This window comes from Notolepis coatsorum, assembly GCF_963971535.1.
Source record: "Notolepis coatsorum genome assembly, contig: SCAFFOLD_135, whole genome shotgun sequence".
Lineage (NCBI taxonomy): Eukaryota > Metazoa > Chordata > Actinopteri > Aulopiformes > Paralepididae > Notolepis > Notolepis coatsorum.
In genome coordinates this window covers 462,517-487,132 of record NW_028171532.1, presented here as the reverse complement: position 1 = coordinate 487,132, position 24,616 = coordinate 462,517, and the positions used below count along the sequence as shown (strand labels likewise).

Here is a 24,616-nt window from a genome sequence, read left to right as displayed (position 1 = left end):
AGTACGTCAACACTGACTGCTCTGGAAAGTCGGCTGTATGGACGGGTTGACAGGATTTAGTCCATGTTTTTTTGTGTTGTTGATCATAAAATGCCCGGTCTGGCTGGAAAGGCCTAGAATGATCCTGTGTCTTGTAGTGCTGAGAGACGGGAGTCTGAGGCGATGTCCTGAAGTCGAAGGTAACTCCTTTAATATTCATCAGCACAACTACAAGATACAATACATTACTAGAAAACTAAACAGAATGGGCTTAAATAGGAATGTTAGAGGTTCTAGAAGGTCCTACTATGACATCATCACCAACGTTCCAGCATGTCCTACTATGACATCATCACGAACGTTCCAGAATGATCAGGCAGAACTAAGGTTCTAGAATGTTCTGCCATGACATCACAAACGTTCCAGAATGTTCGGGCGGCACTAATGTTCTAGAATGTTCCTAACAATAGTTCCGTGGGTGAATTATGTACCATTACAATCACTACACAAGCCCCCCCAGAATTCACCCATAGTCAAAATCCCCCTGGCGGGGGGGAACAACTGCCCGGCCTCTGCGTGTGCGGAAAACCGGAGTAACGGCGGACGGCCTCTGCGGGGGGGTAGGGCCAACTCTACGGGTTGGGAAACGTCCACGTGTGCGGGCTCGATCCTGTCTACTGACACGGTCTCCTTCCTTCCATGTCGATCATCAGGTCCTTGTCACCATGCTGCAGGACCCTAAACGGGCCATCGTAAGGGGGGCGTAGGGACCCCCGGTGCGCGTCGTGGCGAACAAAAACATACTCCGCCGTGTGCAGGCCGCGCGGCATCCGGGAAACAGGGGTACCATGCTGCGACGTGGGGATCGGGGCGAAGGTCTGCGCGGCTTCCCACAGGGAGGCGCGTTGGCTGACCGCGGACCAGGGGGTCGTCGCGTCCGTAATAAAATCCCCTGGGACGCGCAATGTCTGGCCATAATTATATCAGTTCCGCGGATGAGGACTGCAGGTCTTCTTTGGGGGCACTCCTAAGATCCGAGGTAAACTGTGAGCCCCGGTCGGAGGAGAGGTCGGACGGGGGCCCGAAACGTGCGACCCACGTGCTGATAAAGGCGCGGGCCACGTCGGAAGAAGATGTCGTGGCGAGGGGACCAGCTTCCGGCCATCGGGTGGTCCTGTCCACCATAGTAAACAGGTAGGTAAACCCGTGAGAGGAGGGAAGCGGGCCCACAGCCGTGTGCCCAGGAGCTAATTAGTGAATGAGTGGGCCCAGCTGCGGCTGGTTTGGATTGACTGTGGGAAGACCCACTTTTATAGGCTTTTTTCGGAGTCTCTCATGGGCGCATGATGACGTAATGACCTGCACACCAGCATTGAGAAGGGCAGCTCGATGGTGTAGCGGTTAACACAGCAAGAAGGTCCTGGGTTCGATTCCCGCTTGGGAACCAGGTTGCCGGCTTTCCAGGTACCCAGGTGGGGTATCTCCTGGGCCTTTCTGTGGGGATTTGCATGTTCTCCCTGTGCTGGCAAGGGTTTCCCCCCAGAAAAAGAGATAAACTCAATGGAAAAACATGCAGAACGCTAACGCTGTCGCGTCCCTGACGAAAATGGACAGGAACTCCTACTGGAGGATTTGTCCCCGGGCACGGCCCCATGCCGCAACCCACGTCCACGAAAAGATGGGTCAAGTGCAGAGAGGACATTTCTACAGATACAGCACTCAAAACTCAAACCTCTCATGCCTCTCTACCACTCTCTACCACTCCTCTATTGTTCTTGACCGGGCCAGATTTCACACCTCCACTTCCTCCCACAGGCTGGGCAGATTTTCATCTTAAATTTTTATTCGTCCCAAATGTCCCAGCCCCATCAGATTTCTTAGCTTTTTTCACTGTTTACTTATCATGCATTGCAACACTAATATATGGTCAGTACCCCAAGTCAGACTGCCCATATAAAAATTATTTTGGGGGTCTGAGGGCAGTAGCCCCCGACCCCCTCCCTGGGGAAGCACTTAAGTTAACTACCCTCCCTTTGTTCCCCCAGCCAACACCCCCGGAAAATTAACACCGGAGTAGACTTAAGTGGCACACAAGCAGCAACAAGCAGCAGACAAGCAGCAGAATTGGTTTGATTTTTGAGCGCTGCGTCTGTATGTGTGTGTGTGTCTTATGTGTCGCCCATCTCACATGTGCATGTGTTCGCTGCATGACGATGTAGCAATGTGCTACAAATAAAGACTTCTTAACATGCAAGGGCCCACATGTGGACGATTTGCCCACCGGCACTTTGGCGACCACTAGTGGCTCGGGTGTGCATATTTTGTGATACAATATATATATCGAATTGAATGCTTATTTGTTGCCTGTCGATATCCCTTTCACATGATGAAATCTGTTCAGCGGTTCTCGAGTAACATGCCGGTATTTGAGGCTTGTGCAAAGTACACAGTACTTTGCCGACTCTTGGGGCTCTAGTTCCTACAATCATTTGGCGATCTTGGAAATGATTGGGCAGGGTTGTAGCCAATGAGTGTGGCTTTCCAATGATACCCCACGTGGGGGTGTATGAATCAGGGATCTAGGTGAAAAACTAATGAGCGAAAACAGGAAGAGAAAAACAGCCGAATGGATTGAAGTCTATGAGAAAACTGAGTTTTTCATTGTACACAGTTTACCAAAATCACTCCGAATCCGCACCATCTCCCTCCAGAGAAGGGCGTTGTGTTAACCTTGCACATGTACGATTGGATATTGAACTGTGAGGAACTAGCCGCTGTGGGATTGACGTTGGACGGAACCTTTGGAGAACAGTGTTTGGATGGAACCTTTGGAGAACAGTGTTTGGATGGAACCTTTGGAGAACAGTGTTTGGATGGAACCTTTGGAGAACAGTGTTTGGATGGAACTTTTGGAGGACCATGTTTGGACGGAACCTTTGGAGAACAGTGTTTGGATGGAACCTTTGGAGAACAGTGTTTGGATGGAACCTTTGGAGAACAGTGTTTGGATGGAACCTTTGGAGGACCATGTTTGGATGGAACCTTTGGAGAACAGTGTTTGGATGGAACCTTTGGAGAAAAGTGTTTGGATGGAACCTTTGGAGAACAGTGTTTGAATGGAACCTTTGGAGGACCATGTTTGGACGGAACCTTTGGAGAACAGTGTTTGGATGGAACCTTTGGAGAACAGTGTTTGGATGGAACCTTTGGAGGACCATGTTTGGACGGAACCTTTGGAGAACAGTGTTTGGACGGAACCTTTGGAGAACAGTGTTTGGACGGAACCTTTGGAGTCCATTCTCTTCGGTTCAAATAACAAACTCAGCAAGACCGACGGCTTCTCAGTTACAGCGGGTGACAATATTGTCAAAAAGAAAGATGAAATTACCTACCTGCGTTCCATCCTAGAGGCTAATCTTTCCTGTGACAAAATGGCATCCAATGTAATAAAAAAGTCAACCAAAAAGTCAACCAACAAACTCGATTCTTGTACCGGATCTCCTCTCTGGTAAACAAGAATACCCTGAAGACTCTGGCAGGAGCACTCATTCAAGGGTACTACGACTATGCTTGCACCGCATGATACCAAAGCACCTCAAAGGCACTAAAAACCAAATTACAAACATCTCAAAAGACTACTGCTTGACCTGAGTCCTAGAACCCACCTCACCCCTGCCCACTTTGACAACCTAGGATGGCTTAGAGTAGACGACAGAGTACAGCAACTTGCAATGGGCCTGGTCTACAAGATACACTACACGACCAAGGTACCCATGTACATGGCAAAATACTTCCCAAAGGTCAGTGAATACCACGATCACAACACCAGAGGGAGGTCCACAAATCATGTTAAACCCAGATTCGGCTCAAACAAGGGACTAAACACGTTTCGCAATTATGCCACATCAATGTGGAACGCCCTACCCAAAGCTGTAAAGGAATGTGAATCACTACCCACTTTCAAAAACACTCTCAAAGAACACCTACAGGAGACTGCAATTCGAAACTGGCCCCTACAAATGTCCTAACCCAGTTGTACAGTAAATGACCAAGTATGGCTTTGTCAGTATTCCAATGTACAGTGTACAGTGTCCCCCACCCACCCACCCCCTACCCAACCCCCCCCACCTCCAATGTACAGCCCCCCCCCCACCACCCACCCACCCAACCCCACCCCACCTACCCAACCTCCTCCAATGTACATTTTCTATGTAAAAGGTATATACACTCTTTTTCTGGACACTTTTTGTATCACAAACAGTACTGTATTTGCAAATCTGGTATGTCATAAATGTATAGATGTAGCAGTACTGACTATCTGTATGTCATGTATGTCATATATGTCCTGATGAATTGAAAATGGTGGACCCTGATGTAAACAAGACGAAAGTCTTTCTCTGGTCTGCATCCCCTTAACAATTGTATGTATTGAGCTGTACTGTACTGTACCCATTCTGCAATCTGTTAATAAACTTTTCAATCAATCAATCAATCAATCTGGAATATATCCCATATCAGTTCTATATATTGAATAGATTTCTCCACATGTACCTATACACACCCATCTGCCTGGCCACACCCCCATCTGCTCCTCTACATAAGCAGGGGTGTGGCCATACTAACAGCTCCTTCCCAAGTCTTTCACAACCAAGGCGAAGACCACGGGGTCCTCAGTGAGTCCGGCGCAGAGCGCCGCTATTACTCATATAACTATGTTATATATCGTATAGCTTACGCTCTGCGCCTACTGGAATACAGGAGCTGAGCAGAGCGGAAGCTCGACAAATGCACCCGCTGAGGCCCCCCACAACCATCAGAACCAGCGACGACCCGAGCCCCCGGAACCCCTAGTGGAGGACGGGAGGGAATCGGATCCGACTGTGCGAAGAGGGTTTAGCAACTCAAACGCACAGGGTGAGCAGACCGTGGGACTTACCTTCCCACAGAAGAACCCACGACAACACAAACGCGCAACCCACATGCCACTAGGGAACGAACGGGAAGAAACAAAACCCCTGTTACAACCCCTAATATCAAGGGAAAAAACCCAACCCCGTGGCAAGGCTGTAGCAGCGGAGCGCGAAGGAGGGGACTGGACCCCCCGGAAAAGGGGGCCTGGCGAGGCCAACGACGCCGCAGCATCGAGACCCCACCAGGCGGTCACTAGTGACACCACCCCCCACATCGCCAGCGTATCAGACAGGGCCCATCCAAGAGCAGGCCCTTCCCCCCTACAGCACGCCGCCCTGAAGCACTCAAGAGGCTACACCCACAGCGGGACCAGGCAGCGCACCGGGGAGACAACCCCCAAAGAGGTTGATCCCTCAATCCAGGTAACAGGTCAAAAAGACTCGACCTGAGCCTGGAGCACTGCGGACTAGACAGGCGCCAAAGGGGTCTGCTGAAAACAGCACCCCGGCGGAAGGGGCATACGGTATGCTGTGCACCATGTCGCAGCCTCCACAAAAAACCCAGACCCTTTAGAGGGGCCGAGGCAGAGAAGGCAGACACGATTGGCAGACGTCATGAAAGGTGCGGGGGCACATTCGCAGGCAGACGGGGTCAAGCCCGGCCTAACCCGAGAGTCGACTCCGCTACCAACACACCTGGAAACCAACCACGACCTAACAGGAGGCGGTCGTTCCTATAACCCCCCCAAGAAAAAACTCCAAAACACAATTGCGGGTATACACCGGCTATACAGCAGTACAAGTGTTTCAGTTCTCAAGAAGGGGTTAACCCAGGCCAACAGGTCGACGAGAACGAGTCCGGACCTGGGCCCGGCGGACCGGGACGTACACAGGGATGCCAGAGGGGTACAAAAACACCTCGACAGCCCCCTCCCAGCCCTGCCAAGCAGGAGAAGAGAGGGGCGAAAAAAGAATGGAGACGGACCAGGCTCCTTCAGCACAGTGCAAGGTACAACACAATAAGGACCAAGCAACAGTGAAGGATAACACGCAGTGACATAACCACGAACACCTCCATAACATCAAACCCTGCAACGCCCGGGCCGACCCGGCATTTTTCCCCCGAAAAAGCACAAGTCCCTCAGGGTACCAGAACAGCAGATCTGCGCCCCGGCGGACAACGGGTTAACTGACCTGGTCCGGCGTGACCAGAACCAGTCCTGTGTCCTAATCACGCCGCCATCCCCAGTCCCAGGAGTGGGGTTAGGTACGCGTGTCGATCTAAAACATCACAGAGGGCGCCACCAAGCCGTGCCCGGTGGCCCACCCCAAAGGCGTGAGACCCCTCCGCCAATGCTTTGATCTATTCCGTTATCTCCCCCCAGAGAAGAACGAGAATTAATCGAGACTAACCTAGTACACTGGCGCTCGGAAGAGACAAAACTCCATCCTAGTTGCCCCATAAAAACGCTGTTTCAATGATGAGCAACCAAGGCGTGCAAGCCCATGCGTGGTTTCACACAGAAGCACCCAGGGCCAGCACTATGTACATGTCGAGACCCAAAACATATCAATGATAATTCTAACAAAAACCCAGATAACGTTCCCTCCAAGCCGCCTGGGAGAGCGGCAGGAAGCTGGCCAAGACACAGATATGGGTCCCATATGACGCGCCCGAGGGAAAACACCCCTGTCAACCCTGCCCTATAAAAGAGAGGAGACAGGGAACCCCCAGAGAGAGACTTCCCACGTGAGTAATAATTGAAAAGATATATGCAACATTGAGACACGTGTCCAAAAAGATTCATGTAACAATTGGACTAAGACTCTCTGAGGAGGAGGCTCTGAAACTCTTGAGGAGGCTCCCTCACTAAGAGGGAGGTTCTGAAACTCCCTGAGGAGGAGGCTCTGAAACTCCCTGAGGAGGAGGCTCTGACCCAATATACACTACTAGTAGGGAGCAGAGCAGAAGAACAAATTGTCTCTACTGCATTGCATCACCTACCAAGCTCAAGACACATTTCTTTTTAAGTTCTCACGCACCGCATAACTCATCTTGACAATAACAGAGGTCCACAAAATGGAGCCTGAAAATAACTCACGGAAGTCTCACAACCAATAGAAACGCGCCCAGTGACGTACTCTATGGCGGGGGGAATTCCGTGACCCACCGCCCAAATATGGCGTGGGACCAGGAAACTCCCTCCCGAAAGGCCTCTCGCTGGTGGGGCAAAAAAGAAGCTATGGCCGGAGCCTTGCAGCCGGTCATGGTGCAGGCCCGATTACATCTTCTGTCAAAGATGACGTTGTAGTCAGAGTGCCTGGGCCTGCTATTCTCACGGCTAATGTCAATGGTTGTAGCACAAGCTAACAGCTAACTCTAGGTTAACTGATAGCATCAAGCTAACGTTCCCAGCCGAGCGAACGTACGGGCAGCTAACGACGTAGCTAACAGTTAGCTCAACCCAGCTAAGAAGCAACGGCTACCACTGAACAACAGTACAACGTGAGAAGCAATGCAGGCCAACGCTTCAGACAGCCGCTGCCTTTCCCTCTTCTCATCCGAAGAGAGAAGAGAAAACGAAGGCAACACGTCCCTCTTCAGAACGGTGTTTACCAGACACAGCGGTGCCGGCAACAAGTCCCTCGCGGACTATAGCCGACTTGAGCATGGAGATATTCTCATAATGAAACACCAAGCTCACCTCCCTCGCGCCGGGTGTTTTTCATCTTGAAAAGCAGGGCCAGCATGGCGACAGAGGGTATCCGTTTGTCCAGAAACCCGGGGAATTGAACCGCAGATTCGGAACACAGTCCCAATAAAACAAAGCTCCCGATGAGGAGCTCATGTTAACGTGGGCATCAAACCAGAACCCTCTCCACGCCGCTAAGAGGCAGCGAAAAAAGGATACCAGCCGGGGGCAGGATCTTTGTAAACTGTGTAGCTGTTCCCCCCACAACCAACACACCTGGCGCCCGCGTTGCAAAAACATCCCCCGCCCCAGAGAGGCCGCCAGCCCTCACACTGCAGAGCGCCTCCCAAGCAAAGTGTCCAACTGCAGAGCCGCAGGTAATGCCGGCGGGGACTGCTCAGCGACGCAAGCCCCTACTACGAAGCTCCAATGGAGGTCAGAATGATCATCATCTTCTAGACACTCCAGTGGCGGAGACATCATCGCTGTATTTCCTCAAAAAATAGTGAGAGAGAAAACAAAGATATAATGTCAAGGCAGCTCCTTCTCTTCAACGTAACTCCTTTCCAACCATTTTACACTAAACTCAAGTGGTGTATACAGACACTCGCCGTGGTGAAAATAGGGAAGGAGCTGTTAGTATAGTCAAGTCAAGTCAAGTCAAGAGTTTTAATTGTCACGGCATACAGGTATACAATGAAATGCGGCTGGTCTTGCCCGCGACGATGTGCAATACAGTGGTACAACATATAATAGAATCCAATAATAATACAGTGGTACAACATATAATAGAATCCTATAAAAAACAACAGTGCAATAAACAGGTAACATGGTGTGCCATCTCGGTATCTGTACATAGTATTTACAGAGCATATAGGACATGCTAGGTAGCTTTAGTAGTGCAATACACTGTTCCTGTTGTTATACTAATTTAACAGGAAGGCTGCGGGCCCAGATGGTATAACAGGACGCATACTTAAGTCCTGTGCAAACCAGCTTGCCCCGGTGTTCACCGCCATATTTAATCAATCCCTGGCGGAGTCAGTAGTCCCTGCCTGCTTCAAGATGTCTACCATCATCCCTGTACCGAAGAAACCCTCCCCAACATGTCCAAATGACTACAGACCGGTGGCACTCACCTCTGTGGTCATGAAATGTTTCGAGAGGCTGGTCAAGGACCACATTTGTGCCTCTCTCCCCAGTGATATGGACCCTATGCAATTTGCATACAGGACAAACAGGTCCACTGACGACGCGGTCACTTTTTTGTCTCACGTGACACGACGACGTCACGCGATCTTTGTTTGTATGCAGGGATTAAAAAAATGGAGTCGTGATCGCTCGCGCTTGCAGCACCTATCAGTGGCGGAGCCGCTACAGCCTTGTAGCCGGCTTTGAACGGGGTGTAACAGTGGCCACACGCCTGCTTATGGAGCGGATGGGGGTGTGGCCAGGCGGATGGGTGTGTATAGGTACATGTGGAGAAATGTATTCAGTATATAGAACTGATATGGGATATATTCCAGTAGGCGCAGAGCGTAAGCTATACGATATATAACCGTCTGTAGTATGGTAGTGAAAGGTTAACCTTCTGTAGTGTGGTAGCAAAAGTGTTAACCTTTTGTAGTGTGGTAGTGAAAGATTAACCTTCTGTAGTGTGGTAGTGAAAGATTAACCCTTTGTAGTGTGGTAGTGAAAGTGTTAACCCTTTGTAGTGTGGTAGTGTAAGGTTAACCTTCTGTAGTGTGGTAGTGAACGTGTTAACCCGTTGTAGTGTGGTAGTGAAAGTGTTAACCCTTTGTAGTGAAAGGGTTAATTATGCTCAACTAGTGGAACCATATAAACCCCACTACCTTGAGAATCCCCTATGTTAAAAGACCAATAGTCCACTGCTGTTTTACATCTATATATTTTATTTTAATTACTTTATTGTGAATACGTCTTCTACCTCATTTTTGCATTTTGTACATTTTAGTTTTGTATATTATATTGTTTGGTTTTTTGGCATTTTACGAAGCACAATCTCAGGAGAGTCATACAGAAGCAAGCAATTAACTATAATGTACTATATATCACGTAATGTATATGTGACAAATAAAACGCAACTTGAAACTTGGTGCTGAAATGTGCTCGACTGATCAGCCTTTGCTTCACTCGCTATCTGTCAATGTGTCGTGGGTTTTCCATGCAAACACAGGAAACACTTACCAATGGAGGGCTCGACATGGTAATGTGAGAATGTTTTTACAGTAGGCTAGATACAAATAAAGTAGCAAGCTTGTTTTTGTCTAATCACTCAGTAAAACTTGGTTAACCTGTCAACCTCCACTGGTACAGATGTTACAGCTTTCATTTGCAGGCCTTGATGTCAGATGACAACACGTTCTCATCAGAAACAGGACAATGGGTACTTTTAAACAGTGTTGGGACTAACGCGTTACTTTTTGCAGTAACTAGTACTCTAACACATTACTTTTTAAATTCACTAACACCGTTATAACCCGCCTCGTGACTGGGTTTGTATTCCGCGTGCTTAATGTCTCGAGCTCCAGCTCTATGCGACCTCTTGCTTCTGTGGAAAAGCGACGAAGAGACAGTTCCGCTACAGGAGCCCCACCTTCAGCCCATCCTTCTTCAACTGGTGTCCCCCCTGCCCAACGTCGCCACCAGCTCCCCCTGGCGGCACCTGTATCATGTCCCACTATTAAGTGTCAATGTTAGAAGGTGGGGAATCAGACGGGTCAGTGGGCACAGTAGAGTAAAAGGAATTAGGGTTAGACACATTGAATGATTGTTAGACATATTCAGGTGTCTACACAAAGATGGAAAATGAGATCAAGAAAACGTTTGAAGGGCTGGACTACATCTCGACCACCGCAGACATTTGGTCCGTCCACAACAAAAGTTCCCTCGGGATAACATCTCACTGGATAAACCCAACTACTTTACAACGCCAGAAAGCGGCATTGGCGTGTAAAAGGATAAAGGGTAGGCACACGTGCAATGTCATTGCTGCTGAGATTGACCACATTCACTCTTTGTATGGAGTTTCAAAAAAGGTTACAGCCACAGTTACCGATAACGGCTCTAACTTCGTAAAAGCATTTCAAATGTATCAACCGGAATCGCTCTCTGACGATGATGATGATGATGATGATGATGATGATGATGATGATGATGATGATGATGATGATGAAGCTGATGAAGAGGTTATCTTCACTGACGTTACAGACGACGTGCTTAACACCGCCGCAGAGGAAGGGCTTGTTTTACCTCCACACCAGAGATGTGCATCTCACACACTGAACTTAATTTCATGCTCTGATGTGGACAAGTGGCTCCTTTCAAATCCTGGGACTAAGGGAATCTACAGAAGCGCTCCAGCTAAGTGCACAGCACTGTGGAATAAGGCTAGCAGGTCGACAGTGGCTTCAGAGATAGTGGGCGAAGTGGTGGCCAACAAGCTGCTGGTGCCTGATGCACTACAAGGTGGAATTCCTTTTATGATGCTGTGGCAAGAATAGTTGAAATACCTATGGCTGACTTGAGTGCCATCTCTGGTCGTTTACAGCTCAAATGTATCAGCGAAAGGGAACTTCGGTTTCTGAAGGAACACTGTGCCATAATGAAGCCACTCACAGTTGCTCTGGACATCCTGCAAGGAGGGGATAACTGTTACTATGGCACCCTCCTGCCCACTCTATAGAAGTATTAATGTCAAAGACACTGGGGACGAAAGATAATAATAATAATAATAATAATAATAATAATAATAATAATAATAATAATAATAATAATAATAATAATAATAATAATAATAATAATAATAATAATAATAATAATAATAATAATAATAATAATAATAATAATAATAATAATAATAATAATAATAATAATAATAACTTTATTTGTATAGCACTTTTCATACAGAGGTTGCAGTTCAAAGTGCTTCACAACAGTAAAAAATAGGCATAAGCGAGCATAAAAAGATAGACAGGTAGCAAGGTATGGCAAATCACAGTGTTTCACATTAGGATCTAGCATCCCAATAGGCTCTCCGCTTACAGTTTTCAGTAACACAAATAATAAAAATTGTTTAAAATGATTCAGTTTAAAAATAGTCTAAAAATTATAAAATAGAACAGACATAAAAAATACAGGCATGAGCGAGCATAGCAAGGTATGGTAAATCACAGTGTTTCACATTAGGATCTAGCATCCTAATAGGCTCTCTATTCAGTAATACAAATAATCACAGTGTTTCAGTAAGAAGTAAAAAGTGCAATAACCGACCCATGAATTTGATAGGCAAGGTATGGTAAATCACAGTGTTTCACATTAGGCTCTAGCATCCTAATAGGCTCTCTATTCAGTAATACAAATAATAAAGTAGTTTAAAATGATTAAGTTTAAAAATAGTCTAAAAATTATAAAATAGAACGGACATACAACAACAGTAAAAAATGTAAATAGCAAGGTTACAGTAAAAAGTGTGAAAAATAGTTTAAAATGATTCAGTTTAAAAATAGTCATCAGTAAGAAGTAAAAAGTGTGATAACCGACACATGAATTTGATAGGCAGTGTAAAATAAGATAAAATTAGCATAGTAAAGTAGGCAGGGTAAGAATAGTGCAGGTAAGTCATTGAAATGCCTGAGCAAAGAGATAGGTTTTAATCTGTCTTTTGAAGATGTCTAGCGAGTTGGCTTCCCTGATGTTTTGGGTTAGTTTGTTCCACAGTTTTGGGGCATAGTTGATAAAGGCTGCATTACCGATCCTCTTTTGACTGTTTCTGGGAGCCTCTAGTAGTCCAGCAGCTGATGGTCTGACTGTGGCAACTGGCCTACCTGAAGCCGTAGTTCAAGTAAGAAACATTCATCAACACTTTTGTAATGATCTGGTTTCCCCTCCTCACTGTACAGAAAGACTGCATTAATCAGTGGACACCAGTGCACCGCTCGTTTTTATTACAGCACACACGGTATAATTGTTTACTAAAGGAGAAAAAAATATGTAAACATTAATATTGTTAGCCGAGAGAGAGCACTGATGTAGCCAAAGAAAAGGGATGAAATGTGCAAAAAGTAATTTGATGCATTTTATTTAAGGGACATGATTTAAACATATTGATATCTTAATTTATAAACTGTACTGCATCTACTGGGTGCAACATACATAAATAGTAATACTTTTTTTTTTGGCAAAATAAAGTTTTAGTTGTGTCATCACTTGTACATAATATTCTCAATTTCTCATTGTGTCTGTTTTTGTGGTGTACTTTAAATGATTTTTATAACTCATAATAATAACTATAGTTCAAAATCACCTGGTGGTGTACAGCTTTCATGGAAATGTACAGGGAATCTCTCACTTATTCTAACGTCTGTGTCACTGTGTGTATGTTTCACAGGCTATCAAAAGACGATTTGCATCCGTCTTGGAAAGCAACGATGCAATGCTGGCGGCTGTCACACTTCCCAAGTTCAAGTTAAGGTGGTTGAGAGAGCAGAGGAAGAAAGAGATGGTCAAGGGAATCCTGGCAGCAGAGTGTCACACTACAGGTTTGTCTCTGTGCAGCACCCGGCCAAGAATCCCCTGCCTCCAACAACACCACCAGACTCAGGCTCCTCCAAAGAGCAGGACCTTTTTTTTGCTTTGAGGACAATGAGGAGGATGAGGAGGACACCTTCAGCACTGTGGAAACTGAGGTAATGGCCTACTTGAAAACAGCCGAAACAGGGATGGAGATTCTCAAACAGTTTCCCATAATAAAGGAAATTCGTGTGAAGAAAAATGCAGCTCCTCCATCCAGTGCACCAGTTGAGAGACTCTTCAGCCTGGGGGGTCTGGTACTGTCTCCAGAGAGGAACAGGCTCTCTGACCAAAGGGGGGTCTGGTACTGTCTCCAGAGAGGAACAGGCTCTCTGACCAAAGGGGAGTCTGGTACTGTCTCCAGAGAGGAACAGGCTGTCTGACCAAAGGGGAGTCTGGTACTGTCTCCAGAGAGGAACAGGCTGTCTGACCAAAGGTGAGTCTGGTACTGTCTCCAGAGAGGAACAGGCTGTCTGACCAAAGGTGAGTCTGGTACTGTCTCCAGAGAGGAACAGGCTGTCTGACCAAAGGGGAGTCTGGTACTGTCTCCAGAGAGGAACAGGCTGTCTGACCAAAGGGGAGTCTGGTACTGTCTCCAGAGAGGAACAGGCTGTCTGACCAAAGGGGAGTCTGGTACTGTCTCCAGAGAGGAACAGGCTGTCTGACCAAAGGGGAGTCTGGTACTGTCTCCAGAGAGGAACAGGCTGTCTGACCAAAGGGGAGTCTGGTACTGTCTCCAGAGAGGAACAGGCTGTCTGACCAAAGGGGAGTCTGGTACTGTCTCCAGAGAGGAACAGGCTGTCTGACCAAAGGGGAGTCTGGTACTGTCTCCAGAGAGGAACAGGCTGTCTGACCAAAGGGGAGTCTGGTACTGTCTCCAGAGAGGAACAGGCTGTCTGACCAAAGGGGAGTCTGGTACTGTCTCCAGAGAGGAACAGGCTGTCTGACCAAAGGTTTGAGAAGCTGCTCCTTAGAGAGCATCTTGACCGGCAACATCACCTCCTGGTTTGGGAATAGCACTGCACAAGACCGAAGCAGACTACAAAGAGTGACACGTTCAGCCGAACGCACAATTGGAGGGGGGCTCCCCACCCTCCAGAACATTTACAACAAGCGTTGCAAGGGCAAGGCTAAGAGAATCATTAAAGACTCCAGTCACCCGAACAACTGCCTCTTTGAACTGCTGCGGTCAGGCAAGCGATACCGGAGTCTCAAGGCGAGCACAGAAAGACTCAGAAGAAGCTTCTATCCCCAGGCCATTAGGCTGCTAAACGAACAATGAATGAACACTACACAACAACAACCACCAAACGCACATAGCACACACATCCACACGCACACACTCACTTAAACAAACACACTGTAGCACCCACTCCACACACTTTATAGCACACACCCACTTTAAACAAACACACTGTAGCACCCACTCCCCACACTTTATATTTATTGATGAAGGATTGCACTACAACTCGTACACCTTACTGTAAATTGTACCTAAATTGTACCTCATCCCATTTCTGCTTTGCACTAGATAGTACTATACATTAGTACACTGCATAGTATTGTATATTATATGGTAACTCAGAACATTGTACATATGTCTATACCGAACACTGTGACCTCATTTTCTTCTTATAAATTACATGCTATACTATGTTATTTGATACTATCTTGTCTAGCACAGTCTCTGGAGCGTAACAGTAAGAAGCATTTTGTATGAAAGTATTCTGTACTTCTGTATGACAACTATTAAAGAAACTTGAAACTTGAAACTTGAAACTTGAAACTTGAAACTTATGAGGTACAACCACTGGTTCCAAGGCTAAACCTCCACTCAAACATTCATCCAGGACTTTGCCAGTAAGCACTTTATTTTGTTTTGATTAAGTAGGCCCACGTTTGTTATCTGTGCAACATAAAACGTGGCTTCGTTTAGTAGCCACAGTGACACAAACAACAGCACTTCAATTTATGTTATATTTCAGAACAGTTCTTTTATGTAAAAGTGCATTGCTTGCTGGTCTTCATACTTGAATTAAATGAAAAATGCTGTGACTTGTTTTTTTTATACTTGGACCATTAACAGCAGTTGCCTCATACGAATATGGTGCTGAAACCACTTACATTTTTGCACTTTGATTCTGAATAATATATTCAGATTGTATTCAGTTATTTATTTCAGAATGCCTTGAGGAAAATAAATGTTGTGTCTGTTCTGTTGCACATTGCTTGCTAGATTTCATACTTGAGATATGAAGGGGGATTTTAATGTGCTAAACACAACAGTAGTTATGGTGCTGAAGCCACTTTAATTTTAGCTTTTTGATTCTGAATAATATATTCAGCTTGTTTAGTTATATATTTCAGAATTCCTTGGGGGAAACCTTTTTGGTTGGGCTATGTGTGCCTTGTGTGTTAGTTTTGAGCTTACTAAGCAAAGCCAGACTGACAGCAATTTTTATTATATATTGGCAGACTAGACCCAACTATGACCTGTAGAGGGAAGCAATACTTGTTCTGGCGTGAAATACATTTTCATTTAAAGGAAAACTCCAACATTTTGGGAAATTAGCTTATTTAACATCTTCCCTGGAGTTAGACAAGAAGATACATACCTTTTTTGTCTCTGTGCATGTATTAGGCTTAGGGAACAGCCGCTCCGTTAGCGTAGCTTAGCTTCATCACTGGAAGTGGGGGGGGGACAATAGCCTGACGTTCCCTTACAGTGTATACAGTCACCAAATACACTCCAAAATGTTCCTGTAAACATGTTGTGACCTATGTATTCACCACGTGGAGAAATAAAATATAATTTAATTCGACAATTACGTTTTCTAAGCAGATATACTCTGAACTATTTTTTGCCGAACCACTTGTCTCTGGGCGCAGTGATTTCAGTGCTACTTTCTAACGTGACGCCGTGTTTGTTTACATTCTCATTTCATTCAAATGATCTGAACCGATTGAAGTTTATGGATACCATGACTTAAAATCCTCTTACCTTGACGATTAAAAGCCTCCCCAATTTAGAAAACAGTAATCCAATGGCTGGTCTTGATAATATAATACTAACTACTGCACGAAGCTAACCGGAGCTAACACAGAACCGGACGGTCACTAAAGCAAATATAATGACTTCCTTCTGGGGGTTTTCAAAATAAAAGAGCGACGTCTATAGCAGCGGAAAACGTTTATTTTGTACATTATCTAACGTTAACACGAACCTAAACTAACTTTAGTTTAGTTGTATAGTTAGTTTAGGTTCGTGTTAACGTTAGATAATGTACAAAATAAACGTTTTCCGCTGCTATAGACGTCGCTCTTTTATTTTGAAAACCCCCAGAAGGAAGTCATTATATTTGCTTTAGTGACCATTGGATTACTGTTTTCTAAATTGGGGAGGCTTTTAATCGTCAAGGTAAGAGGATTTTTAGTCATGGTATCCATAAACTTCAATCGGTTCGGATCATTTGAATGAAATGAGAATGTAAACAAACTGGCGTCACGTTAGAAAGTAGCACTGAAATCACTGCGCCCAGAGACAAGTGCTTAGGCAAAAAATAGTTCCGAGTATATCTGCTTAGAAAACGTAATTGTCGAATTAAATTATTTTTTATTTCTCCACGTGGTGAATACACAGGTCACAACATGTTTACAGGAACGTTTTGGAGTTGTATTTGGTGACTGTAAGACCCTGTAGGGAACTAACACCACCACCACTAACACCACCATCACTAACACCACACTCCAGGGATTGGATCCCTCGACAACCTTTGACACCTCAGGAAAGGTAACTTTCCACAAACCTGTATCTCAGTCATCAGAGACAACGTAGGGAGGAAAAGTCACAATTTCACTCCGGTATTAAACTGGAACAATGTGGAGATTGAATAAACAACACTGAAATGGGCAATTTATACCTGTTATGATGAACCACTGCAGTGGTGCAGACATTCCTTCTCCAAACACAAATAGCTTTTTTCATGAGCCCCTAATAGGAAACGAGATCTCGTCGTGGTGCTTGACACACTGATTATACAAGTATGCAACTCAAAGACGAGCGGACAGGACTGTAAGGCGAAAAAAATTAATAATGTGGGAACACAGATTTATTTTTGAAAAGAATTACATTCTGTAAATTCATCACCGTCCCGAGAAGCAATTTACACCTCATTAGACCGAGAGAGAGAGAGAGAGAGAGAGAGAGAGAGAGAGAGAGAGAGAGAGAGAGAGAGAGAGAGAGAGAGAGAGAGAGAGAGAGAGAGAGAGAGAAAATGAATTTGTGTTTTACTCCTTGCATTCATCTCTGCAGGCGAATCCTTTGGGTAACCTCTAAAGTCTCATTCTCTCCAACTCTGTCTGCCTCCTCATTCGCCGTGCGCCACTCCCCCTGTTATCAACACCATGGGACACGGTCCCATTCATCCTTATTCCACACCCTCCACTCAGTTGGTTCCCAGAGCGTTGTGCATTGGCAGGCAGACACATGACTATCAATCACAACGAGGGGGAATCAAATGGAATCCTGAGCGAAGTCAAAGTATTTGGTCAATTGAGTCTCCTCTTCTTATTGCTTATCTCTCATTACTCAATCCACCTCATTCACAATCTTATATTGCATCCAGCTGTTTGCTGTTTTGGACTCAAACTGATACGTTTATGTTTGACAAAGCAGCACAAACTATAGTATTATTAATTTCTTTTTTAAGGTTTTCATATACTGTCGCTTTTCCACTTGTCGATTATTTTCTTATCTAGCATTAACTCTAGCATTTACTGTACAATTTACTGTATTGTAGCTCTTCATACAAGCTGTATTTCTTCCTTCCTTTCTTCCTTCCTTCCTTCCTTTCTTCCTTTCTTTCTTTCTTCCTTTCTTTCTTTCTTTCTTTCTTTCTTTCTTTCTTTCTTTCTTTCTTTCTTTCTTTCTTTCTTTCTTTCTTTCTTTTTTTCATTCTTCCTTCCTTTCTTTCTTTCTTTCTTTCTTTTTTTCTTTCTTCCTTCCTTCCTTCCTTCCTTCCTTTGTTCCTTCCTTCCTTCCTTCCTTCCTTCCTTCCTTCCTTCCTTCCTTCCTTCCTTCCTTCCTTCCTTCCTTCCTTCCTTCCTTCCTTCCTTCCTTCCTTCCTTCCTTCCTTCCTTCCTTTATTTCCCCTTAGCTTAGACTCATGGAACCAAATATGAACGGTGCGATGGTTTTATCACTACAGATCTGTTGTGATGGTCAACTACTGTAGCTGCCGACCCTTGACCCCCGCTTGTACGGCAACTGTATTCTCTTTAGGCGGGTTCTCAGCCAAAAAAAAGTACAACTTGTGTGTTCAATAGCCACGGTTAGACAAAGGCCTGTCACGTCTGACAGCCAGATGGCAGGGCTTGGGATGAATTCCCTTCAAATAGATTAATTCTGGGGAGCTGGAGGGGTGAAAGGTCCACAGGGCGAAGCAACAATGAATTCAACCCCCCTTTGAGTCAGGTCAAACCTCCACGGAGAGAGGCGGACGAGGATGGGGACGGGGACGCGGACGGGGGCGGGGGAGGGGATTCAGAAACTCCTAATGCCGAAGACGACGATTACAAAGGTCACAACTATTAGCAGATCCCCCCCCGAAGCTATCTCCCGTCCCAACGCCAGATCCAGGGGGGTGGAGGAACTTCCAAACGCGCGACCGTAGCCGGGGGCTTTTGTTCGTTTTGGAACAGGGGGGGGGGGACCGCCAAAGAGCAACTTAAAGCAGAAATCTTTAATCACCCTCTTGAAAGGGACCGTTGAGTGGGGCTGTGTCTCCCCTGCTCTTCTGAACTGTCCGTCAGCCTTACGCGGTGGAATTCGGGGCCAGCCAGCGACGGGCGGGCGGGCCGGGGAGAGTTTGGGAGGTTTGGAGAAGGTGAGGAGGGGAGGTGTTGGGTGGGGGGGGGTGGCGGTACTGGGATAGGCTCAGAGGGAGCGAAGGGGTGGGTGTGAATGTATGTGTGTGTGTGTGTGTGTATGTCGAGGAGGTGGGGGGGGGGGGGGGGGGGGGGGGGGGATTATGCTAAAAAATCTGTCCAAAAATGACTCAAGTGGAACACTTGCTGCCTGACTACCATGTGAGACCAAGCTGGCATGCCGGCACTTTTCCCACAATCCTCCTTTGTTCGCTGGCGCGTTACCGGTCCCAACGTGGAGAAAGGGTGAGCGGCAGAGACGAGCCGCTGATCACTGGGACGAGAAAAGAGAACGGCGGGCGGGGGGCGGGGGGGGGGGATACAGGGGACACGGATATGAACTTCCTATACTCTCTCCGAAAAGGCTCAGATCTGTCCATGTCATTTACAAGGGATTGAACTCCGAATGCTTCACCACTCCTTCTATTTTATCATCCCTCTTTTCTCTTGTGTCTCTGGTTCCTGTTGGTTTGAAGAGGCAGGGGGGGGGGAACCTCTTTGATCTGATGATCTGTAATGAACTCTCCCATGTAGTGTCCCGGCGCCCCCCAGACCGGGCAGAGCGGGGTCGCAGGAAATCAGTGCAAGAGAGGCCTCTGTTAAGTACAGGATGAGGCTTGGCCGTTATAAAGAGACAATAAACCATAACAATTAAGACAACAGGACCTAAGAAGGGCAGGCAAAGAGAAATAAATAACTAGAACAAACCAAAAAAAAAACACTGTCACTCTATCCCTCTACCCACTCAATGTATCTTTGGTGGGGCTGTGCCCATTGGTTTACAATTGGTCACTGATTGGGCCTTTGAAGGCATTAAAAGGGGTCAAATGGGGGAGTAATATTGAAGCCGAACTATGTAACTTCTTCTAATTAGCATTTTGTTTGAATTCTGCCTCAAGGTCACTAATAAATAGGACAATGTGAGAGACGTTGACCTCCACAGCAACAAGTATCTTCCTTCCTTCTCTGTCGTCTATTTTTAACTCTTTTGCATTTAGCTACACGACTAAATCTGTGCTTCTGGCGCTTGTGCGTGATGTATGTTACAGTTTCGATGCTATTGTGATGTCCATGTCGAATAAAATACATTTAATTCAATACTAGGCTATGCAATTCCCTCCTGAAATTACTTTGTGGCTTGGGCTTTGTGAGGGGATTGAACCAGTGGAGGTTTCTCTATGACAACACGTGATACAGAAGTACAGAATACTTTTATACAAAATGTAACATAAAGAAGCATTTTGTATAAAAGTAGTCTGTACTTCTGTATGACAACTAATAAAGAAACTTGAGAAACTTGAGATTGGCCCGAGCTAAACCTATCCTCCGGACATGCAGCTGGACCATTTTGACTATGTGAAAGTTGAGACTATGAGAAAGTTGTTGTTTAGTAGTTAGTAAGCTGTACAGCTATAACAAGTCAGGCTAAATTAAACTTTGCGCCAACATTAGGACCGAAGTATAAACCAGCAACTGAGCAACATGAAGAAGTGGATTTATGCATCTGGATCAGAAAAAACTTTGTGGATGAAAAAGTAAGTAGGCTACAGTGCTTGTATGCTAACAGTAGCTAGGCAGCTTAGCCTACATCACAATGATAATCACCAAGCTAACTTACTGTACACACTGTAGGGCTGGGCAATTAATCGAAACAGAATCGCGATATCGATTCATAGACCTATGCAATCTAATTTCTAAGTTATGACTATTTTCTTTTATTAAAAAAAACGTTTTTTTTTTTTTTTTTTTTTTTTACTTTTTAAATTATTTTATCTGGGTTGAACATGATTTGTGGAACTCCCTCTGGTGTTGTGGTCGTGGTATTCACTGACCTTTGGGAAGTATTTCGACATGCACATGGGTATCTTAGTGGTGTAGTGTATCTTGTAGACCAGGCCCATTGCAAGTTGCTGTACTCTGTCGTCTACTCTAAGCCATCCTAGGTTGTCAAAGTGGACAGGGGTGAGGTGGGTTTTAGGAGTAAGGTCAAGCAGTAGTCTGACCAGTTTGTTTTGTGATGTTTGTAATCTTGTTTTTAGTGCCTTTGAGGTGCTTTGGTACCATGAGGTGCAAGCATAGTCGTAGTACCCTTGAATGAGTGCTCCTGTTAGAGTCTTCAAGGTATTCTTGTTTACCAGAGAGGAGATCCGGTACAGGAATCTAGTTCGTTGGTTGACTTAGTTTTATTACATTGGATCCCATTTTGTCACAGGAAAGATTTGCCTCTATAGGATGGAACCCAGGTAGGTAATTTCATCTTTCCTTTTAAGATAAGATAAGATATTCCTTTATTGATCCCCTTGGGGAAATTCAGGCATCATAGCAGCATGGGGGAAGGGGGGGGGGGTACAGATAGTGAAAACAACACAAGCAGTGTAAACAAATAGGTCAATATAATTTACTATCTAACTAACTGAAATATACATTATTCATTATTCACAGTATCACAGTATCCACATAAGGTGCAGTATGCATAAGGTAGTGTTATTGTCCTACTTGGGTTCCTATTAGTTCTAGGTCGATGTCTGGCAGCAGTCGCTGCCCACTGTTGTGGAGCCTGATGGCCACTGGTATGAAGGACTGTCCGAGGCGGTTAGTTGAGTGTCGGGGGGGTATGAGTCTGTGGCTTCCTTGTCACCTTCACCTAATATGTTTTGATCTGGTCAGGTGCGCTGTCACCTAAATGTTTTGATCTGATCAGGTGCGCTGTCACCTAATATGTTTTGATCTGGTCAGGTGCGCTGTCACCTAAATGTTTTGATCTGATCAGGTGCGCTGTCACCTAATATGTTTTGATCTGGTCAGGTGCGCTGTCACCTAATATGTTTTCATCTGGTCAGGTGCGCTGTCACCTAATATGATTTCATCTGGTCAGGTCCGCTGTCACCTAATGTTAATATGTTTTCATCTGTGTCCACTGACCACTGACACACAGTGGGGGATGTTTTAAAAATATTATTTAATATATAATATAATAATTTGTGCTTCACCTACAAATTTGGTCAGCAGCCTCCACTGGATTGAACCCAGATCAATGAATGTAGACAATCAGGTGAACTCAGTTGATAAGGTTCATTAGCTCACAAGGAAACCATGAGAATTGGCGTGGAGAGACCCGGGGGAACCTCTGACCGGTGGGGTCCCTAAACGGGCTCCTCTCACAGGGGAAACCTCTGGCCGGTGGGGTCCCTAAACGGGCTCCTCTCACAGGGGAAACCTCTGACCGGTGGGGTCCCTAAACGGGCTCCTCTCACAGGGGAAACCTCTGACCGGTGGGGTCCCTAAACGGGCTCCTCTCACAGGGGAAAACGATGGTCTATATAGGTCGTAGAAGTGGGTGTGTCCAGGTGAGTGAAACAATTGGATTGGATGGGGGAGGGAGGGGGGGGGGGGGTCTGAGTTAGGGGATGGAGAGGGTAGGCTTGGCCCAGGTCGGGGTTGGAGGGTGGTTATATGGGGGGAGGGGTTGTATTTAGGAGAAAGAGGAGGGGGGGGGGTTCTAGTTAGGAGATGGAGGAGGGGGGTGTGGTGTCAGGTGAGGGGGATGAGGTAAGGAAGGGGGGTGGGGTGATACATTTACATTTAGTCATTTGGCCTTTAACCTTATTAGTAAGGTTAGTTAGGGTTAGATTTATTTTTTTCATTTCAGATAATGTTGAAGAAGTGCGTCTTTAGTAGACGGCGAAAGATTGGACGTGTTTCGGCTGTCCTAACTGTGGTGGGCAGTTCGTTCCACCATTGTGGGTCGAGGACTGAGAAAATGCGGCTTCTCCTTGATGACCCTCCCGGAGCTTGGATAGGAGTGGGTCTGAGGCGGCCAGAAGATGCAGAGCGTAGGGGTCTTGAGGGTGTGTAATTAGAGACCATTGACCGGAGGTAGGCGGGAGCGGTTCCCTTTGCCGCACGGTATGCCAGGTCGGGGGCCTTGAAGCGGATTTGTGCGGCAATGGGGAGCCAGTGCAGGTCCCTAAGAAGTGGGGTGACATGGGCCGACTTCGGTAGGTTTGAGATCAAGCGGGCCGCTGCGTTCTGAATGAGTTGAAGAGGCTTGGTGGCAGTGGCCGGGAGGCCAGCTAGCAGTGCGTTGCAGTAGTCGAGGCGGGAGATGACTGTTGATTGGACGAGGAGTTGGGTGGCTTCTTTTGTCAGGAAGGGGCGGATCCTTCTGACGTTGCTCAGGAGGAATCTGCAGTCTGGTTGTCGCTGCGATGTGAGCGGAGAAGTTCAACTGGTCGTCGAGGACAACACCAAGGTTCTTAGCGGTCGGGGATGCGGTCACAGCTGCATTCTCGACTGTGATGGAAAGGTCGGTCAGGGGGGAGGATTTGGCCGGCAGGTGGAGCAATTCTGTTTTGCTTAGGTTCAGTTTGATGTGGTTGGTCGTCATCCAGGCAGAGATGTCGGACAGACAGGCCGAGATCCGCTCAGAGACGTGGATATCTGAGGGAGGGAAGGAGAGGAAGAGTTGAGTATCATCGGCATAACAATGATATGAGAAGGCATGGGAAGTGATAATTAGGGATGTCTGATATTATCGGTTTTCAAATTATTACTATTATTTTTTACATTTCTATAACCTTTATTTACCCAGGCAAGCAAGTAAGAACAAATTCAGATTTAATTTATTGTCAAAAGTATGCATAATGTTGTGTTAATTCCACAACAAGAGATATGTAATGTTAATTACCTGAAATTATTCAGTTTTTGGGGGGGGGGGAAACCCTGCATATATCGGTATCGGTTGATATCGGTATCGGAAATTAAGAGTTGGACAATATCGATATATCGGTATCGGTAAAAAAGCCAATATCGAGCATCCCTAGTGATAATGTTACCCAGAGATTTAGTGTAGAGGAAGAAGAGAAGGGGTCCTAGGGCCGAGCCCTGGGGGACACCCGTCCGCAGGGGGCAGGTGGCCGACAGGGTCCCTCTCCATGACACTTGGTAGGAGCGGTCATTGAGGTATGATGTCAGCCATGTCAGCGCAGAGCCAGCCACTCCCATTCCTGCAAGGGACGCGAGGAGGATCTGTTGGTTGACTGTGTCGAAGGCTGTTGTACAGTGTCCCCCACCCACCCCTCCTACCCAACCCCCCCCCCCCCCCCACTCCTACCCACCCCCCCCCCCCCCCCCCCCCCACCCACCCAACCACCTCCAATGTACAGTCCCCCCCCCACCCCCACCTACACAATCCAATGTACAGTTTCCACGCCTAATGTATATACTCTTTTCTTTCTGGACTTTTTTTGTATCACAAACAGTACTGTAATTGCAAATCTGGTATGTCATAAATGTATAGATGGAGCAGTACTGTCTATCTGTATGTCATGTATGTCATATATGTTACGATGAATTGAAAATGGGGGACCCTGATGTAAACATGACGAAAGTCTTTCTCTGGTCTGCATCCCCTTAACAATTGTATGTATTGAGCTGTACTGTACTGTACCCATTCTGCAATCTGTTAATAAAGTTTTCATTCATTCATTCATTCATCAGGACAGAGGAGAGGCCCTT

At 46.1% G+C, this 24,616-nt stretch overlaps 1 protein-coding gene across 1 annotated transcript in view; it reads right to left on the bottom strand.

The window, feature by feature from the left end:
- Positions 1–653: 653 nt before the first annotated feature.
- The window catches only part of LOC311248241 (zinc-binding protein A33-like), a gene marked incomplete at both ends in the record, with an annotated part of 66,858 nt that continues 42,895 nt past the window's right edge, over positions 654–24,616 (bottom strand). The window contains one exon of the mRNA XM_084339161.1: positions 654–931. Within this exon, the coding sequence (XP_084195287.1) occupies positions 654–931 (278 nt within the window). The remainder of the gene's footprint in view (positions 932–24,616) is intronic.